This window comes from Lichenostomus cassidix, chromosome 9, assembly GCF_008360975.1.
Source record: "Lichenostomus cassidix isolate B80296 chromosome 9, HeHo_3.0, whole genome shotgun sequence".
Taxonomy (NCBI): Eukaryota; Metazoa; Chordata; class Aves; order Passeriformes; family Meliphagidae; genus Lichenostomus; species Lichenostomus cassidix.
Genome location: NC_139490.1, coordinates 15,215,034 through 15,242,782, shown reverse-complemented (window position 1 = coordinate 15,242,782; position 27,749 = coordinate 15,215,034). Strand labels below are relative to the sequence as shown.

General features: G+C 39.7%; 1 protein-coding gene and 1 long non-coding RNA gene across 12 annotated transcripts in view; one reads left to right on the top strand and one right to left on the bottom strand.

Moving 5' to 3' along the window:
• The window catches only part of SPHKAP (SPHK1 interactor, AKAP domain containing), a 63,576-nt gene extending 61,155 nt beyond the window's left edge, over positions 1-2,421 (bottom strand). For 3 of the 8 annotated variants that reach the window (XM_085069565.1, XM_085069573.1, XM_085069574.1), the window contains exon 1: positions 2,171-2,421. In XM_085069565.1, the coding sequence (XP_084925691.1) occupies positions 2,171-2,211 (41 nt within the window). In that variant the 5' untranslated portion in view covers positions 2,212-2,421. Of the gene's footprint in view, positions 1-1,413; positions 1,726-1,883; positions 2,020-2,170 lie in introns of those variants that run through there. The other 5 variants (XM_085069569.1, XM_085069570.1, XM_085069568.1 and 2 more) reach the window with 3 other exon arrangements.
• LOC146433344 (uncharacterized) lies at positions 16-27,394 on the top strand. 4 transcript variants are annotated; one of them, XR_014854062.1, is made up of 3 exons: positions 16-91; positions 164-305; positions 27,223-27,394. It is a non-coding gene; the product is annotated as an uncharacterized LOC146433344 (long non-coding RNA). The 4 variants fall into 4 exon arrangements; XR_014854061.1 differs by lacking the exon at positions 27,223-27,394 and adding an exon at positions 4,595-5,441; XR_014854060.1 differs by lacking the exon at positions 27,223-27,394 and adding an exon at positions 1,223-1,511.
• Positions 27,395-27,749: the final 355 nt, after the last annotated feature.

Genomic DNA, 27,749 nt, shown 5'->3' with positions numbered 1-27,749 from the left:
AAAGGAAAGGGAGAAGGGGAGTTCTTGGTGTAGGGAGGTTTGACCTGCTTAAGCTCTGGGAAGAGACTCACTCTTCAGGAAGATGAAAGAGGTACGTTGCTCACATGAGTAAGATTAGCTTTGGCCTTGCTACAGAAATAGGCAATTTTATCTGGGTTAATAGGGCTATAGCAGAGGTGAAGAGATGACCAGATGGCAGAGCTCTGGGATGGAGTAGGATTGGTTTGATCAGTTCCTTCAGACAGTGATGAAAAACTTAGCAACAATCACGTGGAGTTGGAAGATGGCTGCAGGCTTATGAGGAGGTAAATTTCTAACAATGAGAACAAGGCTATACACAAGGAAAGCAGCAGCTTGTCTAATTCTCGGTACCTTTAAGACTGCCTCATTGGAACGTGTGTTTATGGTGGGGTTAAGATTGCATTCTACCCAATTTTTGTAGAGTGTGAAATACAAGATGTCACACCAGATACCCTGAAAGTCTCTCTAGCCTAAAACTCTGCACCCCTCTCTCTTTCAGATCGTGGCTTCCCACAAAATTCTAAAGTTGTACAATCTTTTTGTTATCCATTGTATAAAAAATGCATACAAATTTATCAGCTATTATTAATAACAAAACAAAAAAAAAAGCTAAATCCTTTTCATTTCACCCTGAAATGCCAAGGGAAAAATTGGGAAGGATTATTTCTAGATCAGGCAATTCAGATCAAAGTGCAAAAGTATTATTAAGCTTTGGTCAGTAAATATTTATTAATATGAAACATTATTTAATCCAGTCTCTCTAAGGGATTGCTTTAAAGCTTTTTGTCTCCTTCTAGTAAATAGAAGCAATTTCTCCTTCAAGTGATTATCACCCCACTCAGGTGTCTTTGTCCCTCCTTCCCCAAGTAGTTCCTCTTGTGTATTCAGGTAGTTATACATCATTTCACCATCTTCCTTTTAAGGCTGTGCATTCTCCAAACTTTATTTCTATGGGTTTTTTACGACTCATTGAGACATTGCACTGGGGGCAACTAAACCAAAACGAATTGTAGTAATTGACAACACATGCTTTTTATATATGATAGCCTGCATCTTACTTAAATGGTACAATTTCTATAAGACTTCTGTCTGCCTGCTACCATCAAAATGCAATTTGCTTGTGATTGTTGAAAATTATGCTTAACCACATCTTGCATCTCCGGTAGCTCCTGCTATCTGTGCATCCATTTCCGTCTCGCAGGAAGTTTTGCGCTAATCGCTTCTTCATGACCGCTATAAACGCGCGTTTGGTGGAGCCAGGATAACACAACTACAGTGATTTTTAGGTCCTTCTTTCATCGTGGAACAATCTGATTTACTAGGTAGCGGACACGCGTCGGAATGATTTAAGCACAACATCCTAAAGGAATCATTAAGCACTAATTAACTTACCGACTCTCTTGAGATGCTACGGCATGAAAACCAGCTGTTAGAGCAAATTTAGATGACAAAGTCTATTTTTTCTTTCGACTGTAAGCAAAGCCCTCTAATTCCCGCTTTTCGCGTAGGGGCAAAGCCCCGGCGGGTGCCCGAGCACCTTCTGGCAGGTGCAGCGCGCCGCCCGCCCTCCGCAGCCGCTCCGGAGCCCCACCGCGCCCGGCAGCGGCTCCGCTCCGTCGCTCCCCCGCGGGCACCGCACAACCGGAGCGCGGCTCCTCCGTGACCGTCCGCCGGCCGGGGAGCGCTGCCCGCGCCAAGCCCGGGCAGGGTGCCGGGCACCGTGCGGGGCCCCGCGGGCGCCCGGCGCCGCTACTCACCGTGAGGGAGCTGCGGCTCCGCGGCCGCCCTCACGCTGCGCGGCCCCGAGCGGCGCGGCCCGGAGCGCGCAGGCGGCGGCGCGCGGGGAGGGGCGCGGGCCCTACCTGGGGGCGGCGGGCGGGGGGCGCCCGGCCATGGCGGCGGCGAAGGCGGCGGGACTCTCCGCTCCGGCCGTGTCGGGGCAGCGACGGCGCGTCCCCGGCGCTGCGGCGCCTCCCGGCCCTGCCCTCCGCCTCACTCCTCCCCCGCCCGCCCCGGCCCTCCCTCGCGGCCGGGCCCCGCGGGGCCCTGCGCTCCCCGGGGCGGTGCGGGCTGCGGCGGCGCTCGGGCACGGCGAGACCCGGCGAGCGCCGTTCCCTCAGGGCAGCGCCGTGCCCGGCGCTCCGCGTACCTGCGAGCCGCTGCCTGGCAGCCGCTGTCCGGCCGGGACATGCGGGAGGAGGCGGCCGGTCGGGAGCTGCTCGCTGGGGCGATGTGGCGGCTGCCGGAGTTCAGGACGGCTGCAGAAGTTGCTGGCGTTGTGGTCTGGCTGCAGTGTGGGAACAGGGACGTGACGGCGAGGTGCTGGGTGACTCCAGCGAGAAACGGGCGATCCGTGCCGAGTCCTCGTCACCAATGTCATGATGTTCTTGGAGCCCCAGCCCCGTAAACCATGTGATTTAAATGACGGGGATTTCTCGCTGTCTCAGATTTGATGCTCAAGCATTTAGAGAAGGAGCTTAGAGTTAACTACAACTTATGTCTTGTTTTGAGCTCATCCAGATGGTTTTATTTGGTTACTTTCGGCAAACTTTGTTTTTCGTTTTTGTTTGCTTTTTCTTTTCAAGGAAATACCGAGTTAGAGAATCTGTGCAGTGCAAATTATTGGAATTGGTCTCTAGTCATGAAAGGAGAGATTAAAAGCTCTTGAACCACACACTTGTGCGAGGTGCAATCATTAAGTTTTGAACCCAGAGCCTCCTGGGTTCAGCAGAAATCCTGGCTCAGGTGTGAAATTTGAAGGGCTGTAGACAACTGTCATTGCCTTGTAGTTGCTGGCAAGGTTCTCCTCTTACTGAGCTTTGTTTTCAGTAAGTTTAGGATCAATGTCAAAGCCCAAGATCTGCTCTGTCCAGTTAGCTGATGAGATATTCTACTCCTGTTAGTTATGTTAACTGCTCAACAGGAATTCGGCAGTAAAACAATAGCAAGAACATACATAAATCTATGCATGCTGCTGAAAGCTTGACTCATGTATAGTGAGCTCTGCTCTTTAGTCTTTGCTCTGTTCAGAGATTTGTTGAGTGAATTCAAAGACAAAGAGGAAGGGCAGGTGGCAAGGGCAGTAAATCCATGTTTGGGCAACCTTTTTTTTTTTCTTCAATAAAGAGAAAATGTTTCTTTTTAAATGCATCATTTCTCTCTTTTCTGCACTTTGCTATTCTCTTTAGTTGGCACAACATTATGAAATTGTGAAGTTTAGTGAGTTTTGGAAGGGCCTGAGGCATGTGGAGAGAATTATTTTATATATTAAATCAGGTTTTGTTCTCTGTTCCAATTTATAGTGCAGAAATTTCTTAACCATCTTTGGCCAGGGGCACAGTATCTTTTAACCACTGAACCAACACTTTTCATTGTTAAGAAGGGCTACCTGAAGGGTTTCTTGGTGACTTTTGTGTAACCAAGAGGAGGAGGTTTCATCTTAATTTTTAAATATCTCTCAAGATTTTGTGCTAAGGATTTGGATTACACCTTCTGTCAACATGGGAAGTGACATAAGAGATGGCAAGGCTAATAGCTACATCAGTGGGGTTAAGGGCAAATGGGAATCAAAGCAAAGGGAAGTAAAGTGGAGAAGCTGAAGAAATAGAGACACAACAGCCTCCCAGGGGAGTGTTTGAAATGTGCTGGCCTTCTATGCCAGCCCGTCTACCAGCAGAGAGACCTGAGGAACTATCATTCCAAGTTCTGAGTTAGTGAAAAGTCCTGAACTCCTGACCCACATGCACCTGGCACTTTACCTGCTTAAATGCAAGTCTGGATTAGCACTAGAACTGGTTATCTACATTAAATATCTGCTTAATACTTAGATGTCAGCCCCTTGCTGTGCCATACTTTTCTTGTGCTCTTCCAGTGCTCTTGCAGCCCTTCGTTTCTGGAAACAGGCTGTAGTGCTGGTTCATCTTCCTTAGTTCTAACCATGCACGTTCTGTGTTTTGGGGTCACTCAGTCTCCCAGCTCTGTTGTGTCCCTTAACCCTGTTGACTGTTTCTCATCAGCTCTTCTCTAAGATGCACCACTGCCCTGTACACATAGTGCTTAATATTTTCTGTTGTCTTCCACTTGATCAGTTACTTTAATTTCATCAATCTTCAAGTTGTTTTTATGTGACTTTGCATCAGATCTCTGGTTTTGTATTTGAAATATTCTTTTGTCTCCTCTTCATAATGGTATTTTATTTCAGATAAATTCAATCCTTTTGCTGCTGAGCTTCTAATCTTTTACACGGGTTCTTCCTTGTTCAGCAGCTTGTCAGCTACTCCTTTGCTGTAATTATCTGGTCCTTTCCCCCTCACTGTCAGTAGTCTTCAGATATTTCCTCGTATCTCAGACTGAGTTCACATGTGACACTACTAGACAGGGTCCAGTGGAGTGCTATGAAAGTAATGAGGGGACTGGAGCATCTCTCATGAGGAAAGGCTGAGAGATCTGTGCCTGTTTAGCCTGAAGAAGACACAATTTATCAATGCATACAAATACTTCAAGTATAGATGTCAAGAGATTGGGATCAGCCTTTTTTCAGTTGTTCATAACAGGTTTTATACTCTAATTTCAGATTGTCTGCTCTTGTGATTTGCCAAAGGAGAAGAGCTCTGAGACAGAAGAAGAAAGGTTTTTCCACCATTAGGGGTGGGAATATATGTTTCTCAATCTCACCTTTGATTTTTGTTTCCGACATGATAGAGCTCTGAACCCTCATTTTTCCATCATAAACACTGCCATTCTTTGTCCCTCACTCCAGCAGATAGCACTGACATTACCAAGGTACTGGTTCCTTGTTTGATTTTTATCATTCACCCTTGTAGTCGATATGAAGCCCTATGATTCTTACCATGTAATTTGATTTCTTCTTTTTTTGTATTTGCATTAGTAAATCTTTATTTTCTCTTTCTGTCATCCTACAAAAACTCCACAAACCTGTTCCACAGACACGTCCTCTTCTATTGCTTCTTCTCACTGTTTCAGAGCCCTTCTTTGAGCCATTAAAGCTTGACTTCTTCAAAATCTACCAGAATTGTCCTTTTCTTAAGTAGGCATCTCTCCTCTTCACTGAAAGCCCATAGTCTTTATTTCTGAGGGATTCAGCCAAGTACTACTTTGTGCCTTTGTTCTTATTCCTTGACAATGTTGGCACATAGCCTAAAAAAAAATATTCTTTTTCCTGGAATCCAACTTGACAGAAGAGAACTGATTGCTGTCACACATTGGCTTGTTTCAAAGCTGTCACCAGGAGTGTATTTTTCCCTCAGCTTTTAGATATGAATTGGCAAGAGGAAGAGAATACTGTGGCATTTTAGTTAGCTGTCTGTCTTTTATGTGTCAGCCTAGGACACTGTTCCCATACTGGATGACAGAAAGTCATGGCTAGAGAATACAATATTCTTATGTTTTAAGGCTACAGACTATTCCAGCTGTTAAGATTTTGCTAGTTTCAGCTTTTATAAAAAACCAAAGGGCTATTTAGAAGTAATTAGTCAGCCCTTCTGTTGGGAAGATAAGCAGAATAAACTGCTGCAGAGCTGTTAGTCTGAATTGACAGAAACTGAAACAATAGCACCAAACTGAGCTGACTGTCTCCTAAGAAAATATGTCAGTCATTCCTGAAAATCAGAGGAAGCCAAACTTACACTGACTTTGATTAGACTTCAGCCACTCTTTGCGATATTTAAAAATATTTCTGGGCATAGTCCTGCACAACGTGCTTTAGCTGACCCTGCTGAGCAGTGGGGTTGGACTAAGTGCTCTCAAGAGATCCCTTTCAACCCAGAAGATTCTGTGCTTTATATGATTCTGAGCTTCAGCAGCTTTGAGGTTTTGCTCACTTGCAGTGAGAAACTCCACAGAAACTGTGCTTATGCATGACTTGGTTTGTCTCAGGAACTCTGCAAGTCTGTGCTGGGTCTGTAATTGGATGGTATTTTCAGGAATAGATTGTTGTAGGGGACTGGAGAAAAAAGCATTTTGCTTTTCACAACCAGGTCCTAACTGTAATAGGGGCCTTTGGACACTAGTGTTAATAAACCAATATTTTTGGATGAACTGCTATTTATCCTCCTTACCCATGTTTGCTGTGCAGCTGGTGTGTGTACACAGATTACTGTTTTGATATTTAGTTTGTCCCTGACAACTAAACTATGTCCCTTTTCCAGTGAACATAAAAGGGGTGCTACATGGTTGTCATGTATTTTGAAAGGCTTTTTAGATATAAGTAATCTAACATGGTTTATATTTTTCTACTAGGTGTTTGTTTACTGAACTGGATATTACAGTTGGCTGTATTACTGTGAGTTTGATTATCATGCATAAGCAATGACCTTGTACTATCAGGTTATTGATGAGGTTGCGTAATTCTCTTTGTGTTGTTCAGTAGATTGGTTGATGTTGATGGACACATTTTTAACCCAAAATATCGGGTGTATTTTGCTTGTAAAGTTGTATTGGTTAAATTGTTTGCATTGAAGATTAGGTTGTTACCTTTTATACGTTAATATGTTTTAGACAGAGTTTTTTGTATAATACCTTGTTTTTTTGTTATTTTGGTTTGATTTGGATTTGGGTTTTTTTCATTACAAAATCTTGTTCTGTCAATCAAAGTCCTTTTCCTTTTGCGATGGGTAGTTGGGCTGTGACTAAAGCACCCTCAGTTAACAAACCAGAATTGAAGAGGTGTCATAATGTGCCGCAACAAGTAAGTAGCATGACTTACTTTAATTTATAACAGAGCAGATCTGGCTGACAAGATTCTTACTGACAATGGCCAGGAGCTTGAGAGAAAGATGGTCTGGCCAAGATGTTGAATGTAGTCAAAAGAGGATGAACGGTGTTGTTTGTTGCTTCACTCCAGACTGCGTGACACGGCTCCCCATTTAATAAATGCAGTGCATTGCCACAGGCCGTGGGTGCAAGATGATTTATTTTTCATCTATGTACATATCTGCAACTACAAAGAGAATTTTTTTCTAACATAACCTCATTTTTTTTGAGTTAATAGGCAAGTTTAAATATTAAAACTGCTCTGTCTGTCTGCCTGTCTCTCTCTGGCTCCCAAAACTTCACTCAATTTTCAGCGTACCTGCATCCCTGGAAGGAATGAAGGAAGAGAAGGGGCTAAGAGATTGTATTTAAATTCTGAAAGATAAATCAAAGATAATAAGTTCATCCCAGATTTTTGAAATTCTGAATAGTTTGTTGTCACTCTCATTCCAGTAAACTAGAGAGCTCCTATAATTGAGTGTTCCAGCTGATCTCAACTGTATTATTCCACAGGGAAAGGAGCTGGTGTTTGCAATAAGCTCAAACTGAGCCATACAGTTCCTCTTAGGTCAAAAGTAATGCCCTCATTTTATTCAGAATTGGGCTGGAGGCTGACAATAATAACCAGCTGGTGGACAATGAGCCATCATGTGTGGCATTAACTGAAATCTTTTAGGCATCTGAAGGTGGTGATGCATGTAGAATAGACAGAAGGTGACACATTCCCAAACACACTCTTTGAGTTCACTATGCTGCCCTGGGTTTTTTGATAAAGATGGAAAAAAAAGCTTTTGGCTTCCCCCTGTTGTCTGAGCATCCAAACCTAATGTGCCATGAGCTGTAAGAATGAATACATTGCACAACTGCTGTGTGTTTGCTCTTGCCCCTTCCTGCAATTCCAGAGGTTGTTCAGAATGCTGCTACTAACTTTAAAGGCTGTGGTGATAAGGGTCATCTCTGTTTTGAGAGTACATGTAGAATTCTTAAATTATTCTGAATAATTAATGAAAATGCGATTTGGAATTCTAAGCCTTCCTGAAAACCACTGGAATTTTTCATTGCTAAACTACTTTCCGAAATTTTGTCTAGATTCTAGCTGCCATCCTCCAGTGTAGTGTTCCCCTCAGGCTTCATATTTTTGGCTGTTCTCCTGAGTGAAATTTTCAAGTTCTGGGAACAGTTAGTTTTTAAATAGGTATTATATTCTGTATGTCCCTAGAAGAAGAGGTCAAGTCAAAAGACATAGTTAACAGGTCCCATAGCAGCTATCAATAACAACTATCCATTTTTCCTTCAGTAGGCAGGTAGAAAACAAGAAAATATGAAAGAGGTCAGAAAAGGAGGCTGAAAAAGAAAATTCAAATACAAGTGTAACTGATAATGCAGAATGTTTGGTTTGACTGGGTTCTCTGTAGCTATAGTGTTCTTTGCTTTGTTAGATTGCTATTGAAGCATTAAAATTGCATAGGTAATATGAGCATACCATTAAAATGTGAAAAAAAAAATGCTTTACTCTTTTGGTAGACTTTTCATCTAAGAGTATACCAACTGCTGTGTGCTAATTTTCTGTGTGGTTTATATATTCATGAGATGCAATGTGAGAAACTGCTCATGCAATATATTTGAATAAATGAAGGGATATGCTGACAATAAAATGCAGGTACATGAAAAGAGCAGGACAGTTACTACCAGCAAAAAACCCCAAAAAACTTCAGTCCTTCAATCTCATTTTAGACATCTCTGGCTGAACTTTCAAGAGAATAACAAAAAGCTAGCAACTCTTTTACAAACCAGAAGGACTTAAATGTGAAAACCCTGACCTTTCATGTTTTTCATACTTTAGGCTGCTAAATTACCATGTAGAGTTGTTTTAATAGCTGCAGGAAGGAAGATTGTAAACAGATGCCTACAGTCACGTACAAAATCCTATGGAGTTAAAAGTTTCAAAATTACTGTGAAATCAATTTTCATCACCATAGTAGCTAATGGTATTTCCAGAATCATAAATACCAGTTGTTAAACTGAAACGTGTATTTCCACTGTAACAGGTACACAGGCTTGAAACCCCCTCTGCACAGCCCTGTTATCATAGTTCAGCCCTACTCTGTAGTCTGAGGAAATTTAAATAACACGACCCCCGGACCTGTAATCCTCTGTATTTTCTCAGCAAGCTTGTAAAATTTACAGAATAACTTTTTGAGATATCCATGAGAACCAGGATTGCATCAGAGGCTAAATTTGTAAGAGCTGAAACACTTTTGAATGAAATTTTGTTTGTAGGGGAACCTAGGGATAAGACACACACACACACACACACACACACACACATATATATATATATATATATATGGCACACTTTGGGAAGGTTTCAAGTGGGCAAAGGCAATTTCATTTATAGTTCTGAACAGAAAGAGCTTATCTAGAATTGGGGAGAAGAAGAGAGTGTTTAGAGCTTGATGATGTCCTGAAATAATTTTCTGATTTATGAGGAAAAAAAAATTAAAATTAAAATCTTATAACTGCATGCGAAAGCAGGCATTTCATTCCACAAATCTCTGCTTTTGACTATATGCTTCTTGACTTCTGTCAGTGAATTTGCACTTCAGTGTTTAAGTTATTTACATTTTGAAATAGGAAACAGTAATAAAAATGAAGCAAGCCACATATACTTCTGCTATGTGTCTGACTTCTAATTCCTAAAAGTCAGAGAGATGCCTCATTTGAAAAGGTAATTGAAGATTTGTCTAGGGGATGGTATATTTGAGAAGTAAGTGAGTGCTTCATGTGGAAGATGAGTTGTAATGGTTTGAGAGACATTTTGTTTATGGTGTATGTTTGGAACTTGTGAAGGACAAAATTCAGAATATTTCTGGCATGGTTAAGCATACCCAGAAAGAGTAAACATGCAGTCAATATTTAATGAATCCTAGTTTGGTGATGGTTAGGGGTTTTCTAGGTGTAATTTTCTATTTTCCTTTTTTTTTTTTTTTTTTTTTTTTTAAGTGTGGTTGCATTTAAAGCATTATGAAAGTAGCCTGTTCTGGCAGACCACAGTATTTCGGGGTTCTCAGAGTCTTGAGACATCTGATTTAGGTGAAAACCTGAAGATATAAGGATAGTCAATCACTGAAAATTACTGTGGGATCACAGGATGCTCTTGGGAGTGGCTGGGAAGTCATCATAAAGGAATGAGTTTAGCATTGCACTGATACTGCAATATGGACTTGATGACTTCTTTAGGTTCCTGCCAGTACCAGTTTCTGTATGAAGCATGAAAAATTTGAAATTAATTTTGTTTGTTCGAAGAAAAACACAAACCCAAACCAAACAAAACCCAACTTTTGGCAGAATAAGAGATCACACTTCAATGACCTCTCCCAAGAGATTATCTTCTCATGCTGCTATAAATGAAGAGTTTGGTTCTGACATTGTGCAGTTAAGTAATGTTAAGGAAGAATTAGGCCCTTACTCTGTGGGTGTTAAAAACTGGTCCAGATGAGTAGCACCATTAAATTTTAATCCTCGCAGAAAGATCTCTGCTACTAAACTATTAAATAACACAAATATATTTCTTACATTGTTTTGATTATGATATTCTGATGTGAAAATCAGGAGATGGAAATAAATGTAGCTTTTTCTGCTGTAAACTATAGTTCACATTTTGTGGTGTAGTAAAATTTTATCTGCAAGTTATATGGTTTCATACAGAAAGCTGATCTGCAAAGCTCTGAGCATTTACAGGTTGTTTTGTCTTTGGAGTGTGTTTGTGTGCATATTTTGTGTAGTACTCGATTTAAATAATGATAAATGAAATTTAATTGAATATTCATCCTGGCCTCATAGAGTCATAAGCGTAGGCTCAAGGATACAACATAAAGAGAAACATTCTTTGAATAAAATGTATAATTAGCTTGGAGTATGGAATGGAGTATAAGCTCTACTTTCTCAGGTGAGTTTTGTTCCCTTTCTGGTATTTTTGTACCTTGTTGGTTCTCAAAGTTTTTCATACAGTAACTTCAGAACTGGAACATGGGGCTTGCTTGGCATCTCAGGCTCTCTGGGGTGACAGAAGCATCACCCTGACAGATGGCTTTTATGCCTCTAAACCTAGTGAAGAATATTAGACCCAGGTCTTTAATATTCTGTATTACTGTTCTAATTAGCAGGCTATCATATCTTCAAAGATCACACTCATTTGATAAGCTTTATCTACGAGGTGTGTAGCTGAGTTAATAGCTACTTGTTGACTTGGAAGATGCTGTGCACAGCTTCCTCTGAGTCCTTTGTCAGAGAAGTATGAAAGGTGCATAAATAGATCAGGTGAATGTGAAATCAGTCTAATGGGGGCTTCATTCCCTGGAGCATTGTCAGGATTCACTTCTAGATGTATACACTGATTTTGCCTTGGACTCTCCCCAGACTGTTGATTATGTCTATGTGGATTCACCATTTGCCTAATATCTCTGTATATTGGACTTCTCAGTCTGACAAGAATTGCTGTACTGAGCCTTCCTGTGGCTCCTGACTGCTGGAACACCCAGGACTTCTGCAGTGCCCGTGCTGAGAAACCACGCAGGGTGTGAAAACATTTCAGTGATTGAAAATGTACTATGCAGTTGATTACTGCATGCAGATTGTGTTTGATGTATGGCAATGGTAGATATAGAGTGTGCCTGGACTCTGAGCACAGCACCTGCAGGCAATGCTGGTTCTCACTGGAATGGTTGCATTTCTACTGCCTGCATCGTGCAATTTCAGCTGGAGACATCACAAGCCTTATCTAGCCCTCAGTTCCCACAGGTTACTGAGAGAACACATTATTGCAGGCCCTCCTGCTTCAGGGATGACAATTGCAAGGGTTACAGCCAATATTTAGGCTTATATTTGGTTTTGAAGTGAAGTGATAATGTTAAAAATAGCAGAATTTGTCCATTGGATTATAGGTGAAGTTCTAATTCCTGAAGACATTGTTCCCAATTTTTTCACTGACTTGTAATATTTGCTGGTTATTGGTAGTCCATGTAAAGTAATCATTTGACCTTGGAAGTTTCTCTAAATAAAGCTATTTCAGTACACAGGATTAGGTTCTGCTCACAGTTGCACCATTGCTTTCTAAAGTGCTATGACTAGGAATAGGGTCTTTGGTCCTAACCATGAAGAAACTACTGCAGAATTTACAAAATTACCATTGCTTAGAGTCAAGAAAATACATATGAAATTTTGTTTTGAAGAACTAATCCTTTTTTGGTTGTTGTACAGAATGAATTTTTATTCTTAATATAGAATTAATAAATACTGGAAAATTAACATTATGTGTAACATCAATGACTTCCAATGGAAAATGAATTTCTGAGGTTTAACTCATATTCATAAACTATTAATGAAGATGACTAATTACCACCTATGGTCAAGAATCCAATTTCTTTTCTAGTGTTTTAAGAATGCAGTAATGCTAATACCACTGTTAATGCTAATACCATTGTTACCCTCTCTGATGCGAATGTTAAAACTTGGTGAGTCTGCATTGGCATATCCTGGTTAGTGTTTTCTGTTGCTGTAGAAAAGGATCTGTCATGGTTTTGAAGAGACTAGTTTGCTCTAATATGAACAGACAAGATAAGGAAGATAACTGGAGAAAACTCCTGTAAATGCTGTGGTGTTGTATTGTACCTTAGAGATTTCTGTAGTGCAATAGATATAGTTTATGTGAGAAAGGTATTCAGTTGAGGCAATGGAACTGTGAAACAAAAAGCTCTTGGAAGCCCTCTCCAGAAATTCTGGATAGATATCTATAATTTTTAATTAATTGTTTGTGCTTTTTTTTTAAGCTCTGTGGGGCAGCCTCCTGAGCAATGTGTGAATAACATCACAGGTTCAGGCTGTACTTGCTGCACTGTGTGTCTTTAGAGAAGGCATGGATAATCAGAAACTGTACAGCTACTGCTTTTATGTACTTTTAGCACTTCTGCTCTCTTTGAAACAAACAGATCTGTCAGCACATGGTAGTCTCTGGAGACTCATCAGCAGAGTAGCCATGTCATTAAACTTTAATCAGGCCACAGCAATTCAGTGACAATAAAGATGTGTGTAAGGATAACCTTTCAGTCTAAACAAATGGAGACTGTCTCTGTTTGAGGACCTACAGATAATGTGAAAATCATTATTAAGAATTTTCTTATTGCATGTTGATATTCTGATAATGAAAGTACATAATAATTTGGGAAAGTGTCTGACAAAGCGAAAAGATTTTATTATACTGATAGGGATTTCTTATATAGCTTAGATTTCATGGTGTCTGTCACTAACCATTCAATTTTCCTAAGCTAAGCCATATTTACGCACAAGTAGATAAATAATGGCTATTTATTTAATTGTAGATAAGGAAGGATTAGAGTTTAGATTGCCCCAAAACATTAATTACTAGGGATTTGTCCTTGAAATGAAAAGTGTTTTGCAGAATTAACAGAAGTCAAGACCACAAAGGAGTGAATTTGTAAAAATATCTGTCATGGTCATCTCATTTTAAGTCTCTCAAAATAAGGCAGAGGTTTTGTTAGTCTTTGCTTCATTTGAATGTAGAATGTTGCAGTGCTGCTACTTATTGAAGTTTGTGACAAGTTACTGCATAATTCATTTGAGAATTATGATAACTTAAAATTCAAAAACCCCTGCAAAAGTCCAGTTTGTTTGGTTTTAATGGCTCAGAAGGGTTGTGTGACAATCCTATACAAACTCACAGAATTCCCCCACACTCACATTTTGCACTGAGAATTTATCACTTGTAGCTTTGGCTTTTAATGGCATGCCTAATGACACTTCCTACATTTCCTGTGTTACATTTTCAACAGGCAATATTTTTCAAAACCAGTCAGTGTTATCCACACTATCCATACTGAATGTCATACTGCACCACTGGGATTTTTAGGACTTCCACTGTCAGTCAGTAATTGATAATTCAGTAAACTTAAGAACGGTTTCATCCATCTTCATAGATTTTTTTTTGCCGTTCTGTCATATTTCCTCTCCTCATCACCTAGAAGCAAGAAAAATACTGTGCCCAGCTCCACTGCTTTTTGCAGAGTGAAGTTGGTCTTTAATTACAACCTTCAGGATAGGAATTGCCGACTAGTTTGGAATCTGGAAAATGTTATATTCTGTGCAAGCCTTTTCATAGGCACAGCAGACCTAATTCTTGTCCTCTGCAGGATTAACATTTCTCTTCTTCATAAATTGTATCTCTTTGCAAGACTGAATCTCTTGCACCATGAGTGCTCTGTGTATGTGCTCTGTGTCTGTACAAGAGCACAGAGAATGCATGAGAAAAGTAACTTTTTCCAAATTTTTAATTTATTCCTTATGTGTTCTTCTACACTCATGCCAGCAAATCCTTTTGCATTCTGCATTTCCCTAGGAAAGAGGAGTTTGGGATTTTTTAAAATTTTTTTTTTAAGGAGACATCCAGTGTAACTAACGCAGTCTACATCTTTCTCCCTGAGTGCTCTTGAGATGTTGTCAGGAAAGAGAGCTGATAAAAACCAGACTCCTGTTGCACTGAGTTTTCATTGCACTTTAAACCCATCCTCATAACAGCTGCAGTCTGGGTTTGGTTGCATTATACATAGATGTGCTACCACTGATTTTGGGCTTTTTGTGCTTAGTGACCATGCCATCTGCTGGGGATAATTTGGCCAAAGTCAGAATTCCTTGTAAAGCCCTTGATGTTAATTATCGCATATGATTTTGGAGATTAAAATTGTGGATGGTATGGCCAGAAAATTTTGCTCTAACACCTCAGCTCTCCAAAGCATCTGTACAGTCTTTCCAAAGGCATCTGTTGCTGGGGGTGGCTGAGCAGGGACAGTGCACTGATACAGGGCCTGTTCCTTTCTTCTAATCTTCAGTGCCATTCACGACTCCTGTGAAGAGCTGGCATACACAGTAAGAATGACCTTCTATTGGACTTGGCACCTTCTTGGCTTGCCAAAATGTTTGTAATTCACAAAGGAATGGACTATTGCACTGTGCCTTCACAGGGACCCAAATTTCAATTCACTGGTTAGAGATGGAATTGCAGGAAGTCTGCACAGGATTGTAAGAAATGCAGTGTGAGTAGTGGTCTGAATTCAGGCTGGGCACCTGTACTGATCCCACATGTCTCAGGCTGCATGTCCTCTCACTGAAGTCAACGGCAGTTTCTTCTGTTTCTGTTCAAGTTGCAGTGTACCACCTGCTTTCAGATTCTTAAAAGTCATACCCAACTTTAAGCTTTAAATTTCCTGCCAAATGCACCAGAGATTCCACTCATGCAACTCTGACATCTGCCAGTCAATAGCTCAGCATATTTCTGGAATCAATTCAATCTGACTATCCACCAAGCAGCTTGAACCTCTAGCAAGCAGCAGTGGAGCCCAAATGAGAGTGCTCAGGCTGGTATTTGGGCTTCAAGTTTCTAATTTAGGGATCTTTTGTTTCCTTTTTAGTTTTTTTAAGCATCTATTTAATCAGCTTTCAGCAAGATATTATACCACGCATACAGACCTCATTAAGGGCAGTTCATTCTAACAGAAGTATGTTAAAATAATTTCCTTAATTTACATTGCCTTGAATTTTAATTTTTTTTGGTAATAAAAGTTAAAATAGAATAACAGTAGAGCCATACTAAACCAGCTTTGTCAAACTGAGTTTGCAGTTCAGTAATTTAAGTAAAGCCTGATAAAATTAGACCTACTTTGATGAGGTTTTCCCATGGCTCTCAATTACAGGTTCTCAAACCTTAGGCAAAGCTGATGGTAATTGTATCGTGTCTTGCTTCTCTGAATACCTTACTTTATTTTTTATTTTATGCCATACTGAATTGGTATAATGTTGGTTGAGCTTTATGTATGCATACTGTAAAATATTTGGAGTAGGCTCAGGAGTATGCATTTACTCACTGCTTCATGGTACATGCTCACATTTCTTCACTGTCAGTCTTCCAAGCTGAAATCCCTGCAACCATTCCCCTACTCTTTATATAAAGCTGACCACTGCGTTATGCTACCAGACCCTGCTTATTATGGATATTTTTCTCTTGTTGAATCTGCTTTAACATCCAGTCTCACTCTCTGCAGCAATGATGGCAGAACTCTCTTGAATTTCCCTAGCACAGTTTGAGTCTTATAAGTAAATATTACTTGCTTGGATATATGAGGCTGCTTCATGAAATTTTTGGGACTGCCATGCTATTCATACTCCATAGGCTGAATTTAAACACATGCTGGGGGGTGGAGGGGGCAGACAAGTAGGGCAATGGATGTCATTTCCCTTCCTTCAAACACTATTAAAATTGCACATTAATATGTAGTACTTAAACTGAATGTCACACATTAGTATGTGTGTAAGTTTCTGGATAAAATATAAATATCTGAATGTAAACTAGTATATGTACTATCTGATATCTTGCAGAGTTATCTTCAAACCCAACACTTATGCAATGACTTTATCATCCTTCTTGGAGCTCATATTTCAGCTTGGTGGCAGTTTATTGACTTTGTTCCTCAGTGCAATATCAAAATATTTTGTGTGTTGCTTAAACTCTTCTAAGTGTGAAAAGCCTTGTGTTGAGAAGCTCTCACTAAATATTTATGCATACAAGGGCTTGATCTTCACCTTTGATGTGATGTTAGAGGGTGAGATATTGGTCACATCTTTTTTGCTTGAGTTTTGGTTTTCTTTTCCATCTAAAGGACAATGGGGGAAAATAAAAGTCCTCCTTATATTCTAGGTGTAAACCAATGGCTTTAATCAATGTTTTATCAGGAATTGTGATATATGTATATATATATGTTTTAAATCATCTTATTTGGGGGAGGGGGGACTTTTCTTGCTTATTTGTTTCTTCCTAAGCTAAGGAGTAAAAGACCAGAAATCATAATGGGTTTGGTATATCAGCTATGTAGTCCTTAAGTTTAAGGGAAAAAAAATAGACTAGCTTTACAGATTTAATGGTGTTTTGGACATAGCTTGTTTTTATCTGTCACCAGAAACTCCAAATGTTCTTGTTCTTATGGAGCCATGAAGCTGTTTTTCTTGTCAGAAAACACTTGCTAAGAAGCAAATTCTAGAGAAAGAAATAAAATTATTGTGTGGGTTTATAACACACCATAAATACATGTAAATTGCACCATGGATCAAAAGCTCATTTATACTAGCTGATAATGAAGCTAGTTATACTGAAGATTGAACTCAAGATAGTCGAATTTTTTTTGAAGGCGATAATATGTTGGGGCGTTTTTCTTTATTTCTGTGTTGAGATCTTATGTCTGACTCAATATATTGCATACTTATAATCCATTATATATAGGCAAAAGTGTTCACTGCATCACAAAGTTAGTTACATAAAAGTTTATTGCTGTAGCAGCCAAGTTGTTACTTTTACTGCAAATTAAAATTTGAACAATTTTTTTTCCACTGTTCTGAACATTCATCTGTAAATACAGTTCAGTCAGATGTAAAGATATTTTAAAATGGTAAAACACTTCGGACAAATTCTGAACGTGTAGAAGTGTCCACCAAAATCCTCAGAATGTGGTACTTTGCAGAGGAAAAGAGAACAGCTGAGAGAAATAGGAGCACAAACAGATCACAATGTGGACAGATACAGATGGGTGAGGTGTGCACACACCAAGGTTAAGAGGAAGAAATATGCAGTAGAGGAACTATTTATATGAAGACATGTATGTCACCACTCTCCTGTATAAATTTCCATATTTATATACCTCTATGTATTTATATATACCATATTTATATATTCCATATTTGTATACCTCCAAAATTCACACAGAACAGTAGATCCATGGCAATCTATACAGCTACCCAGAGAATCAGGGGACAAGGCAGGTTGGAAGGAACTTCAGGTGGCCATACAGTCATGCCACATCCCAAGATATGTTAACTGCTGCTGTTTTATAAATTTTCGCCATGGTTTAAAAGCTGTTATGCCATGAAATTCTACAAAATAGGTCTGGGAAGACCTGTGTAAGATAATCCCCTTTTCTGAAAGTAATGTCAACTTTACTTAAGCAACTGTCAGAAGCAGTTAGTCCAACATGTTCTTAAAAATTCCCTCTGCTAGACATTTCCATCAGCACTACAGGTAATCCATTCCTGTACCTCAGTGATACTGCAGTGTCAGGTGCTCCTGTACCACAGGTCTGAAGCACAGAGCACTCACGGAGTTAAAACAGCAGGAGACAAATAGGCTCAACTGCATTTATCTAACTATCAGGTTCAAGATACTGTCTCACTTTTGGGTTCCCAAACAGATAAATTCTGCTACATTCGTGCTGGGCTTTAAACTGTCAATTCTCATGGTAGTCACAAGAGTACTTAGAAGAGTATTTATCTTGGGATGTTTCAGCTGGAAGCACTTAAACTAAGCCTAATTGAGAGAGACTGAAAAAAAATCATAATAAGAGGACTGATCTGAAAACAATTAAGGGTAGACTTGGCTAATTATGAACCTACATTAATTCAAGGACTTTTTGAAGAGGAATTGAGTGGAATTGTGTGGAGTATTTGCTGGGTTGTGATACAAATGCTGTTATGCTTGTGAAAGTTAGGTAACCATTAGCTGAAATAGTTGGTACAGCTGTGAAAAAAAGCTAAGCCGTGCAATTTATATTTGATCAGAGGAACAGAAGGCAAAGGTTGCTGAATGATACTAAAACTGGGAGAACGCCTGCACGGAGGCTTGGATTCTGGGAATAGAAGTGCAGAATTCAGACCATTAACCCCTGTGTAAATGAGCCCCTCCAGGCTTTCCAGAGTAGTTCAGCTAACACCAGCATTTTGCTGGAGGAAGGTTGCTCTATTATAGTGAAAATGCCAAATGATTTCTACAGAGCAGCAGTGTAATGATGCCAGTAATGCTGCAAAAGCCTCTATGTGAAAGTCTCCTCTTTAGTCCTTGTTGCTGCTAGAGGTTATCACGACTTGATACTTTCATGATGTTCTAGGAAAAAATATGCACTACTAGATTATCTGTTATCACTGTCACGGCCCAACCCTCTCTGCTGCGAACATAAGATGGAATTATGAGCATCAAAGGGAAATGAAAAATCAAATCCAATTGCCTACTGAGTGACTCAATTGCGTTTTCTGTTTATTAGCTGTGATGACAAGATAAAATACCATCATTCCTGGGCAGTTCAAAAGCAATCACTGGCAATTTATTTGATCGTTCTCTCTTTAGGCTCTGTCTTTATTTCCAATCTGCACAAGAAGCAGTATTTATCTGCCTAAATTTAGCCATTTTCCTTGGATGTCTGTGTTTGCTGGCTTGTCTTCTAGTCTGCCTGGGAGAGATGGAAACACCTTCAGAGGATTTTTGAGTAGGTGTAGAACTCTGAATCACTGTCTGGGAGAGCCCACTGAAGCCTCTTTTTCCTTATTTTGTTGGGCAAGTTGCCTCCTTTATATAACAGTTGAAAGTTGACAGTGACTTTTCCCCTTGCTATAATGTGACCCCTCTGGATGTGAGCTGAGATAAACTGCATGCCAGGCTTCCCCTTTCTTCCTTGTTGCTCTTGGGAGTAAGAGGGTCATGCAAGGAGAAAAGTCAGTACAGGCAGCCTTTGGGGAGAATAAAATACTGTACAAATGAGGAGTCCATTAGATGTGCTCTAGGATCTGTCTAATTAAGGCCTTTTTAAAATCTCTGGGACTTCAAAGACATATTACTTGTTCTTTGTGGCTTACAGTTACTTGAGAGATAACAGCATGGAAATAGGTGTTTTTAAGACTTTTTAAAGTTTGGTTGTTGTTGTTGTTTTTTAAATAAAATGTCCTATATCCCAAAGCCCTGCCTCCAATAAAAATCAAAAGTAAATATCTAGGATTCAGAATGAGGACAGGAGAAACATATATTTCACCACCCTCTAGTCCTTTCCCTAGCCCCAAGTATTTTTAATACAAAAGCATGTTGAGGATTTACATGTAAAGAGTAACTGCTAGCATATATCTCTTCCACATATTTGTCTAGTTTCTCTTCAATCCAAAAAACCTTATAAACTTTCACTGTTATATGGCAAGGAGATCAACATATTTACAAATTTTGTATGAAAAAACCAATCCTTTTTGTTTGTTTTGACTTTGGTTTTTGCTAGCCTCATTTGAGGCCTTCTTGCACTGATGAGATGATGAATGGACATCTTACCTTACTGCCTCTACAACTTTCACAGTTTTGAACATCTGTTTCCTATGTCTGTTTGCTTTTCTAGATTTCATAGTCTTGGACATTAATGACAAGAATTTTCCTATCTTTTAGACAACCTTGTTTGCCCTCTGTAAGTTCTGTCTAGCCCTACTTTTGGAGAGGAAACCAGAACTTTCCATGATATTCCCCACTGCCCCCTTGCCCTTTCACCTTGTCCAACATGTCCCAGAGTTCACTGATGTGATATTTTTCAAAGGTGCAGTATTTGTGCAGATTTGGAACAGCACAGAACATATGCACCAACATGCTATTTTTTCAAATTTAATTGTTCTGTTCTAGACAGATGTTTTTTAAATAACTATTAGACATGTTTCATTTTAGGAAAAACCTTGAGAATGGTTGCGATAGAAAATTGAAAATTTCAGCCATGTGCAGAGTTTAGCAAATTTCTGTGTAGCTGAATGGAGGCTGTGCTACCAGAGGTACTTTGCTCACTGCTCTGACATGGAGCTGCATGTAGAGATGAGTTGCCAAATACAGGTCTCCTGCTTACTTTGTCTAACTTCTTGACTGCTGTCTTTTTTGTTCAGTGGCTGATGAAGTTGGTGAGGCAGTTTCCATGCTCTCCCTCCTTCATGCCCCTTCAATGCAGTTTGAATTTGCTACAACACATGTACTTTTTAGAGGAACAATAATCATATTGATATGACCTCATGCAAATCAATGCTGAACCTGGGTAGTCTCTGTGCTTTTGCACAAGTATTTGAAATGTACTGCAGTGAAATGATACACCACCTCATTTTCCTTTTGTAAAAGCCCTCTAGGCTGAATTTACAGGGCTCCTATGCAAGCTGCTGCAGGAGAGTAAATCCTATTATGGGATTTCTGAAGCCAAACTGAAGAGCTGACAAAAAGATGGGTCAGTTCAACTAATCAGTTTTGTAAGTGTATTAACATTTCATTCAGGAGACATGACCTAGAATGGTCAGCTGTCTGCAGTGTCCGAGTGTCTGTAGGACTGAAAGGACTGACCAAAGCTGCAGAGCCTGTGTCTGCAGGAGTGTGGGGTTGCTCTGTGCAGACAAGCTGCCTGTTCATATCTCTGGGTGATGGCCATGAGAGATGAGCACAGTGACTTCACCGTTCAGTTACATATCTTGCTTTATGCCATGATTAACCTGAACAAGCATCTCCCAAAAGATTTCATTCAGTGATCATGCTGCAGAGGGTCTATGTGAAAAATACCTAATACTTGACAGATGTGTAGCTGCTGTCCTAATTGTAACACAATTGCAGCACAAAGCAGGCAGCAGCTATTGTGTTCACAGGATAAATTATAGCATGAGATGGCTACAAACATTCTAGTGGATCAGTTGATCAGACCTTCACTGAGGTAACAGAGGCCCTGATCAGCAAATTTTGGTGGTAATTAGCTGTGTCAAAACCAATTTCGTTGAAGTCAGAACAACCACTGTTTAGAATGAATATGTTTGTGCAGAGCTGGGACCCAAGTGATTAAATAACTACAGGTTTCTCTTCTAATTGTACTTCACTGTCTTACCAGGCTACCGTCTATGAATTTGAACAGTCATTTATTAGATTATAGTAGCTATACAAGATGGAGAAATGCTTTTAAAAGAGCCCTGACCCTGTGATTTAGAAAATGGGAGTATCAAGGGTTAATGAAAAAGGGTTGCTTCCTAGAAGCAGTAGGTGATATGCAACAGGAAGTCCTGAGCAGCAATTCTCAGGTGCACGAAAATGATCTGGTGCCTGCAGTGATGATGTGGCTCAGAGAAAGCAGGAGTTACTGCTGCTAGTGAAAATAGAGATGTCAGTGAGACAATTTGAGTATACAGAGAAATTGTTGGGTTATTATCTGTGTAACAGCAAGTGCTGGATTTCCATAGCCAGGGTCATTATACTTGTATTTAGGCTAATATAAAATCCAAAGGGAAGTATGAATTATGTGAAAGATAACTAATCCTGGTCAAGAACAAAGTATGTGTTTGTGTTTGGTCTTTCTGGTTTCTTTTTTTTGGGGGGGGGGCATGAGGAGACAGGATTAATTATCAAATGTTACATAGACATTTATATAATTGCATTGACTCACTGCTTTTGATGCACTGAGTGTTTCTTCCAAATGCATGAAGATGCAGAGGATCAAGGTCTATTATGTGGCACCCAAATAGAATTTACAATGAATGAGACGTAGTGAAGACTGGCTCTGTAGAGTTCACTGGTCTTGGGAGAAATAAGGAGCTGTGGCAAAACACAATCATTTTAAAGCTATTCCTATGAGCAGAAGGAGAAATGGGTTTATATGGTAGGCTGAGTCTAGTTATAGCTCATGTTAAAAATCTGCTGCTTCAACATCATAAATGTTAACATCAGTCATGTCTGTCAGATATCTGGGGTGCATGTGTATTTTCAATGGGTTGTTGATGCCAAGATCTAAAAGGGATTTCAGTGCAGAAGTACCATTCATTTCTCATATGCCTGTGTGTTATCCCGAATAACAGGAAGCCATTTCACATCTGCTAACATCACAGCTATACACAGAAGATAGTTACAACTAAAAAGAAGTCCTATCAGGGATATTTGAACTAGCATTGTTTATATGTTTTTACTTTATATTAAAAAGTTCTGTTGAGCAAGGACACCAAACATTTTGTTTTTAACTGAGAACACTGCAGGCTCCTACATATAAGGAGTTTTGTGCATGTTCGCAGTGGCAGATGAAGACATGATTATGCAAATGCTTCTCTAGTCTGTTAAGTCAAACAATGCACAGATATATATATAGACAAAAAAAGAAATCTAGTAAAATATTTGACGTCATAAAATAAAATTTGTGTAGGAAGACAGCAAGGTTACAAACTTAGCAGTCAAACACAATAGAAACAAAAATTGAAAGTTACTTTGTGCGTTTGGTCTTCTACCTGCAGCTTTCTTGTTTCTGTCTGTGCTTTTTTCTAATCTCTCATTCTGGCTCTTGTCCCATCTGCCAGTCTGCTTTCCTTGCCATATCGCCTGGGTGAGAGGAGCAGAAGCACTGAAACCCAGGAGTGAGAGAGTGTTTCTGCTTGGGTTTCTCTGCCTATTGCCTCTACAGCCTGGGCTCTCCTGCTGGTGCCAGGAGACAGAGCATTTGTGAACTGCATGGGAACAGCTAAGTAGTATTTTTCATAGAAATGGTGAAAAATACATTCTTGATGACAAGGAACATGCATACATACCAAGATACTTAAAAAAACCAGTTATGAATATTGTTAATAGGAAGAAAAGAGAAGTTTTTGCTAATGACAATTTTTACAAATGACTGAAGTACTTCTGGTACAAGGCCCAAAAAAAAAAAAATAAAAGCCCAAGTCAAACCAGTATGGAGCAGATAATGTGGGAAATCTTCAGTTCCATTTATTGGAATAAGAGAAAATTCTAAAATTGCCTGATACTTCTGTGATAACAGTTATGCATCATAATGGTAGACACTATAATGGTACCTGTAGGCAACATTGCTTGCTCTGATTATTTTAATTTCTATCTCTGTAATGATTTAGCTCATGGGCTTTCCCAAAGTTTTTCAACTGCATGAATAATCTCTGCCTCACCTGGCTATTCCCAGGCTGCCCTGTTTTTTCCTGTTGAATCATGTCTACTAGGGGAAAGTTCTATGACTTTGCATTTTTTTGCATAGGTCTGACCATTGCTTGAGAGCATCATGCGTTACAGCATTACGAGTAAGACATGAAAATAAATGAAATAGATTTTTAGTATGAATTATTTGCTTACTGCTGTTTACTGATTTTATAATCAAGAATTTTGGTATAAGAAAATGAATATGGTTATGTTCCAGCACTTTTGAAGTGCTTAAGGGCATAAATTACTCTGTACATGTGACTGTATCAAACTATTTGTTGAAAGAAAGCAAGGTTTATTTGCTAACATTCTCATGACCAACAAGAAAAAAAAGCCAATACGTTACTGATGTAGACTCTTGTTTTGTTTGTTTTTAGTGGCAAGCTGTTGTTTTGGCAAATTAAACTACTCTATGAACTTTCCTTTGGGTAACTGTTGGAGTATGCTGTGTTTGTAACATAAAGAGGAGTGCAAAATAACAAAACTCTTAAATTTCTGGGATAAGGTCATCTGCACTGAGTAGTGGATTGATCTGTATTCATGCTAGTTCTGACGGAAAGGATCTGCAATAAAATTGCCAAGTAAAGATGTCAGTATTAGCTACTCCAAGGATTAAAACCCCCTACATAAGTAAACAATGTGTAAACAATAGTAGGTTAAGAAAAAAACAAGCTTTTTATTGTTACAGTCACCTCTAGATTGTCTTTGAAGTTTTTACTTTTTGTCTCAGACATGAATATTACAATAGTTTTTGTTTTTAATAGAAACTAAGCTTCTCAATTAATGCCTCTTGTCAGAACTTGACCCTTTCAGAAATAAACTAAATAGCACAAAACCTGAAGCAGAATAGTGAATAAACAATGCTGCCTTGACATTGCACAGAAGTGTTTATTAAACAACTCCATCAGTATCATACTTCCAGCCTTGCTCAACACTCCTGAGTTACTGGTATTGTTTGAGACCTGGAGTTTTGAGCACTTCAGCTGTATTTATGTTTACTTTGCATAGAAATAGAACAATCTCGCTTGTATTTAATGGCTGAAGTATGAGTTGAAGATTGCAACAACAGATGTGAAGGAAACAAAGATATTTTAGCAAAGGTTCTTTTCCTGCATTGCCTCCAACTGAGGTTTGTCTCTCTAAGTACAGAATTCTATTCTACTAAATGACAATTAAAATTCAAAGCTTTATAAATAGATAACTGGCCTCCTACTCAGAATACCCTCATACACAGGATTTAGTTTGCTATTTAGGTTGGTTTTACAGACATCCAAATCTTGTCAGGCTGACTTCCAGTCTCCCCCAGCTTTATGGAACCTTTCCAGAGGAAGTATTGAAATGGATAGATTTCATGTCTCAGTTGCTGCCACCATTACCTTCTCTCAGTGCTTGGTCATAAACTTGGTACTTGTAGATATTTACATATTTCTTCTGTGATCCTACACTGAATTCTTGATCTGACTAACATTTTCATAGTCTTCTTGGGTATATAAACTTACAGAATCAGAACCAGCATCTGCCATAGCCAACAGTAAGTTCCTTGTAAACAGCCAGAAAATCAGCTGCATATATCTTCAAAACAAAGTAGTACAATGAATAATATGACTTTTAAGCTAAGATAACAAGTCTGGGAGCTGGGTGAGTATCAGATGTAGTAAGCTGGGCTACTCAACCAACTGGGCAGTAGAGGGAGTAGGATAGAAGTTGTAGGGAGATTTTGTTTGCTGAGGAATCCTAAAGATGCTTGGCACTGACAGTGCTACCACATACATTTTAATGTTTTAATGTTACCATGGCATCTGAGTTAACAAACATTTAAAAATTACTCCAGAAGTGTTCAGCTCTTAACTGTCATTGTGTGATGCTTTTCAGACTGATCAAGATCCCAGCATCCATCTGGGATCGTATTACCTAGGGAGTCACAATTTCTACTACTGTGCTAAACTCCCCTTTCCACTTCCCTGGTTGTCTTAGAGCTGGGAAGTGGCAAACACAAGCACTCCACAGGAACCACTCCCAGCCCCTTACCTCCCATTAATGTATGTGAAACACAGAGTTTTCACCTTACTTGCACAACAGTCTGGTGGCTGCCCTACTGTGAAGCATTTCCTGGCATGAATGAACTAAAAAAGTTGGGTTTAAAGAGGCTTTGATTAAAATTATTTGTTTCAGAGCCTCCTGCTGACTGGAGCCCTGTAGAGTTAAAGGTGGACTATACTATAAAAGCTTTTAGATCTAATGGAAAAAAAACCCCGTGGTTTACAGTCATTGATAGATCTGATGTGTGTTAATGTTAAATATGTTCTGAAATAAATGAACTTAAGGTACAGTGTTCTTAATAACTGGAAAAATCTAACTGTCCTACTTATAATTTTTGAAGATGTATATGTCAGTTTATTTTCCCAGCAATTTCTAGCAGCAGTGACTATTTAAAATGCATCTGATCCAGTTTTCATTTACGGTTTGGTGGTGGGGGTTTCTGTGTTATTTATTTTTTTAATCTCTTATTTCCACATGAACTGGGCCATAAAACAAAGCCTAATTATTTGCATGGCCTTTCCCTCCTTGCCCAAGAGCTTCCTCCCCAAGGTGCTGCCCTCAGGAGTGCCTCCTGGCACCATGGTGTGTCTGTGGGTGCAGCTCAGCAGTGGTGCCAAGGTCACCCTGCTCAGTGCTCAGCCTCAGTGCTAGGGCTGGAAATGCACATTGCTTTGTCCCACGGCTTTGCTTCAGGGCCTGAAAATGGGATCCCAGTTCCCTGGGGCTGAGGGCAAAGAATGACTGTGGCTGAGCATGCTGGAAAGGGCAGCTTTATCAGAAACCAGCACAGGTGTCACAGAGGTTGTTTGTAGGTTCATTAGCAAAATTAAGGTACTAAATTGGGGTCTGGACCCTCAGTTCCTCTGTGGCTAGCACAGGTCTTTCTCGTGAGAACATTCCGCTGTGTTTTATAAACAAAGATAAAGTTTGGATGTTTTTTAAAACAGTGTCTTGAGATTTGGACAGTTCAGGCCTGGCCAATCAGGCCTAGGGGGAGGTTTCTGGCTGACCAATCTGGGCGACCTCTGAAAAGTCTATATAAATATTGAAATCAAAATAATAAACTCTCTTTCTTGCTACACTGAGAACTTGGGTCCTTTTCTCTGCTAGCGGCTCAACAGCAACATTCCTCCTTGCTATTGTCCCTTGCTGTGGGTCCGTGAGGTTGTGCCTCATAAATCCCAGTTTATAAATTTATTTCTAGAATATCAAAGTCTTTCTCTTCCCTCGAAATGACTCCCTGATTGCTTTCTTTGAAACAAAATTATGCTTTTAAAAATCCAACTTAGAGTTGCCCACCCACCTTCATGGAAACCTGTGAGGAAGCCTACTTTCCACGAGCCAACAAGTTCAGTGTGGGGGTGAAAGGCATTATTTAGATGCTTTTGTAAAACATCAGGAGAAAAACTGTAACATAACATTACCAGAAAAGGTTTAAAATCTGTGGGATTTGAGTGCAACTGAAGAAAACATGGCTGAATGTAATGAGAGAAAGGGCTTTAAAGTGCCTTTCATTAAGGAATTATGTCTTTGCTTTTCTCCTTTGTTCTGTAAAGCTTGCAAATATCAGGCAGTTGTGTCCTGGCAGCTGTGAGGAGCCTCTGGGCAGTGGCTGTGGCTGCAGAGCCAGCAGGAAACATCATGGCATGCAGCTAAAGGATGTGAAGCAGTAAACTGTGATCCAGAGTAAAGAACACCTGCCAAGGACTGCAGCTTGTGTAAAAATTCTCTCAGGTAATTTCAAGGGCTGGGAAAGCAGACTACCAATATTGCTATGAGGCAAAAATTCTCCATTTCCACTTTGGAAGACCACAGGGATTCAGGTATCTCCAGGCAGGTGTCAATGCTAAGATGATGACTTAAAGCTAACATTAACCCAAAAGTATTGTGGGCTCCATTCCCTTAAAGCTAAAAGGAGATTTTTATCTCTCATGTTGTGTCCCTCATCAGTAAGTATATTTACTGGAAATCTTACATTGAGGCAGAAGTTACCTGGTACAGGTCATACAATAACTATATCATCCCTCTGGCCCAGCAGTCACCAGCCTTGGTGCTTGTGGCCAGTGTTGCTGTAGAATGTTGA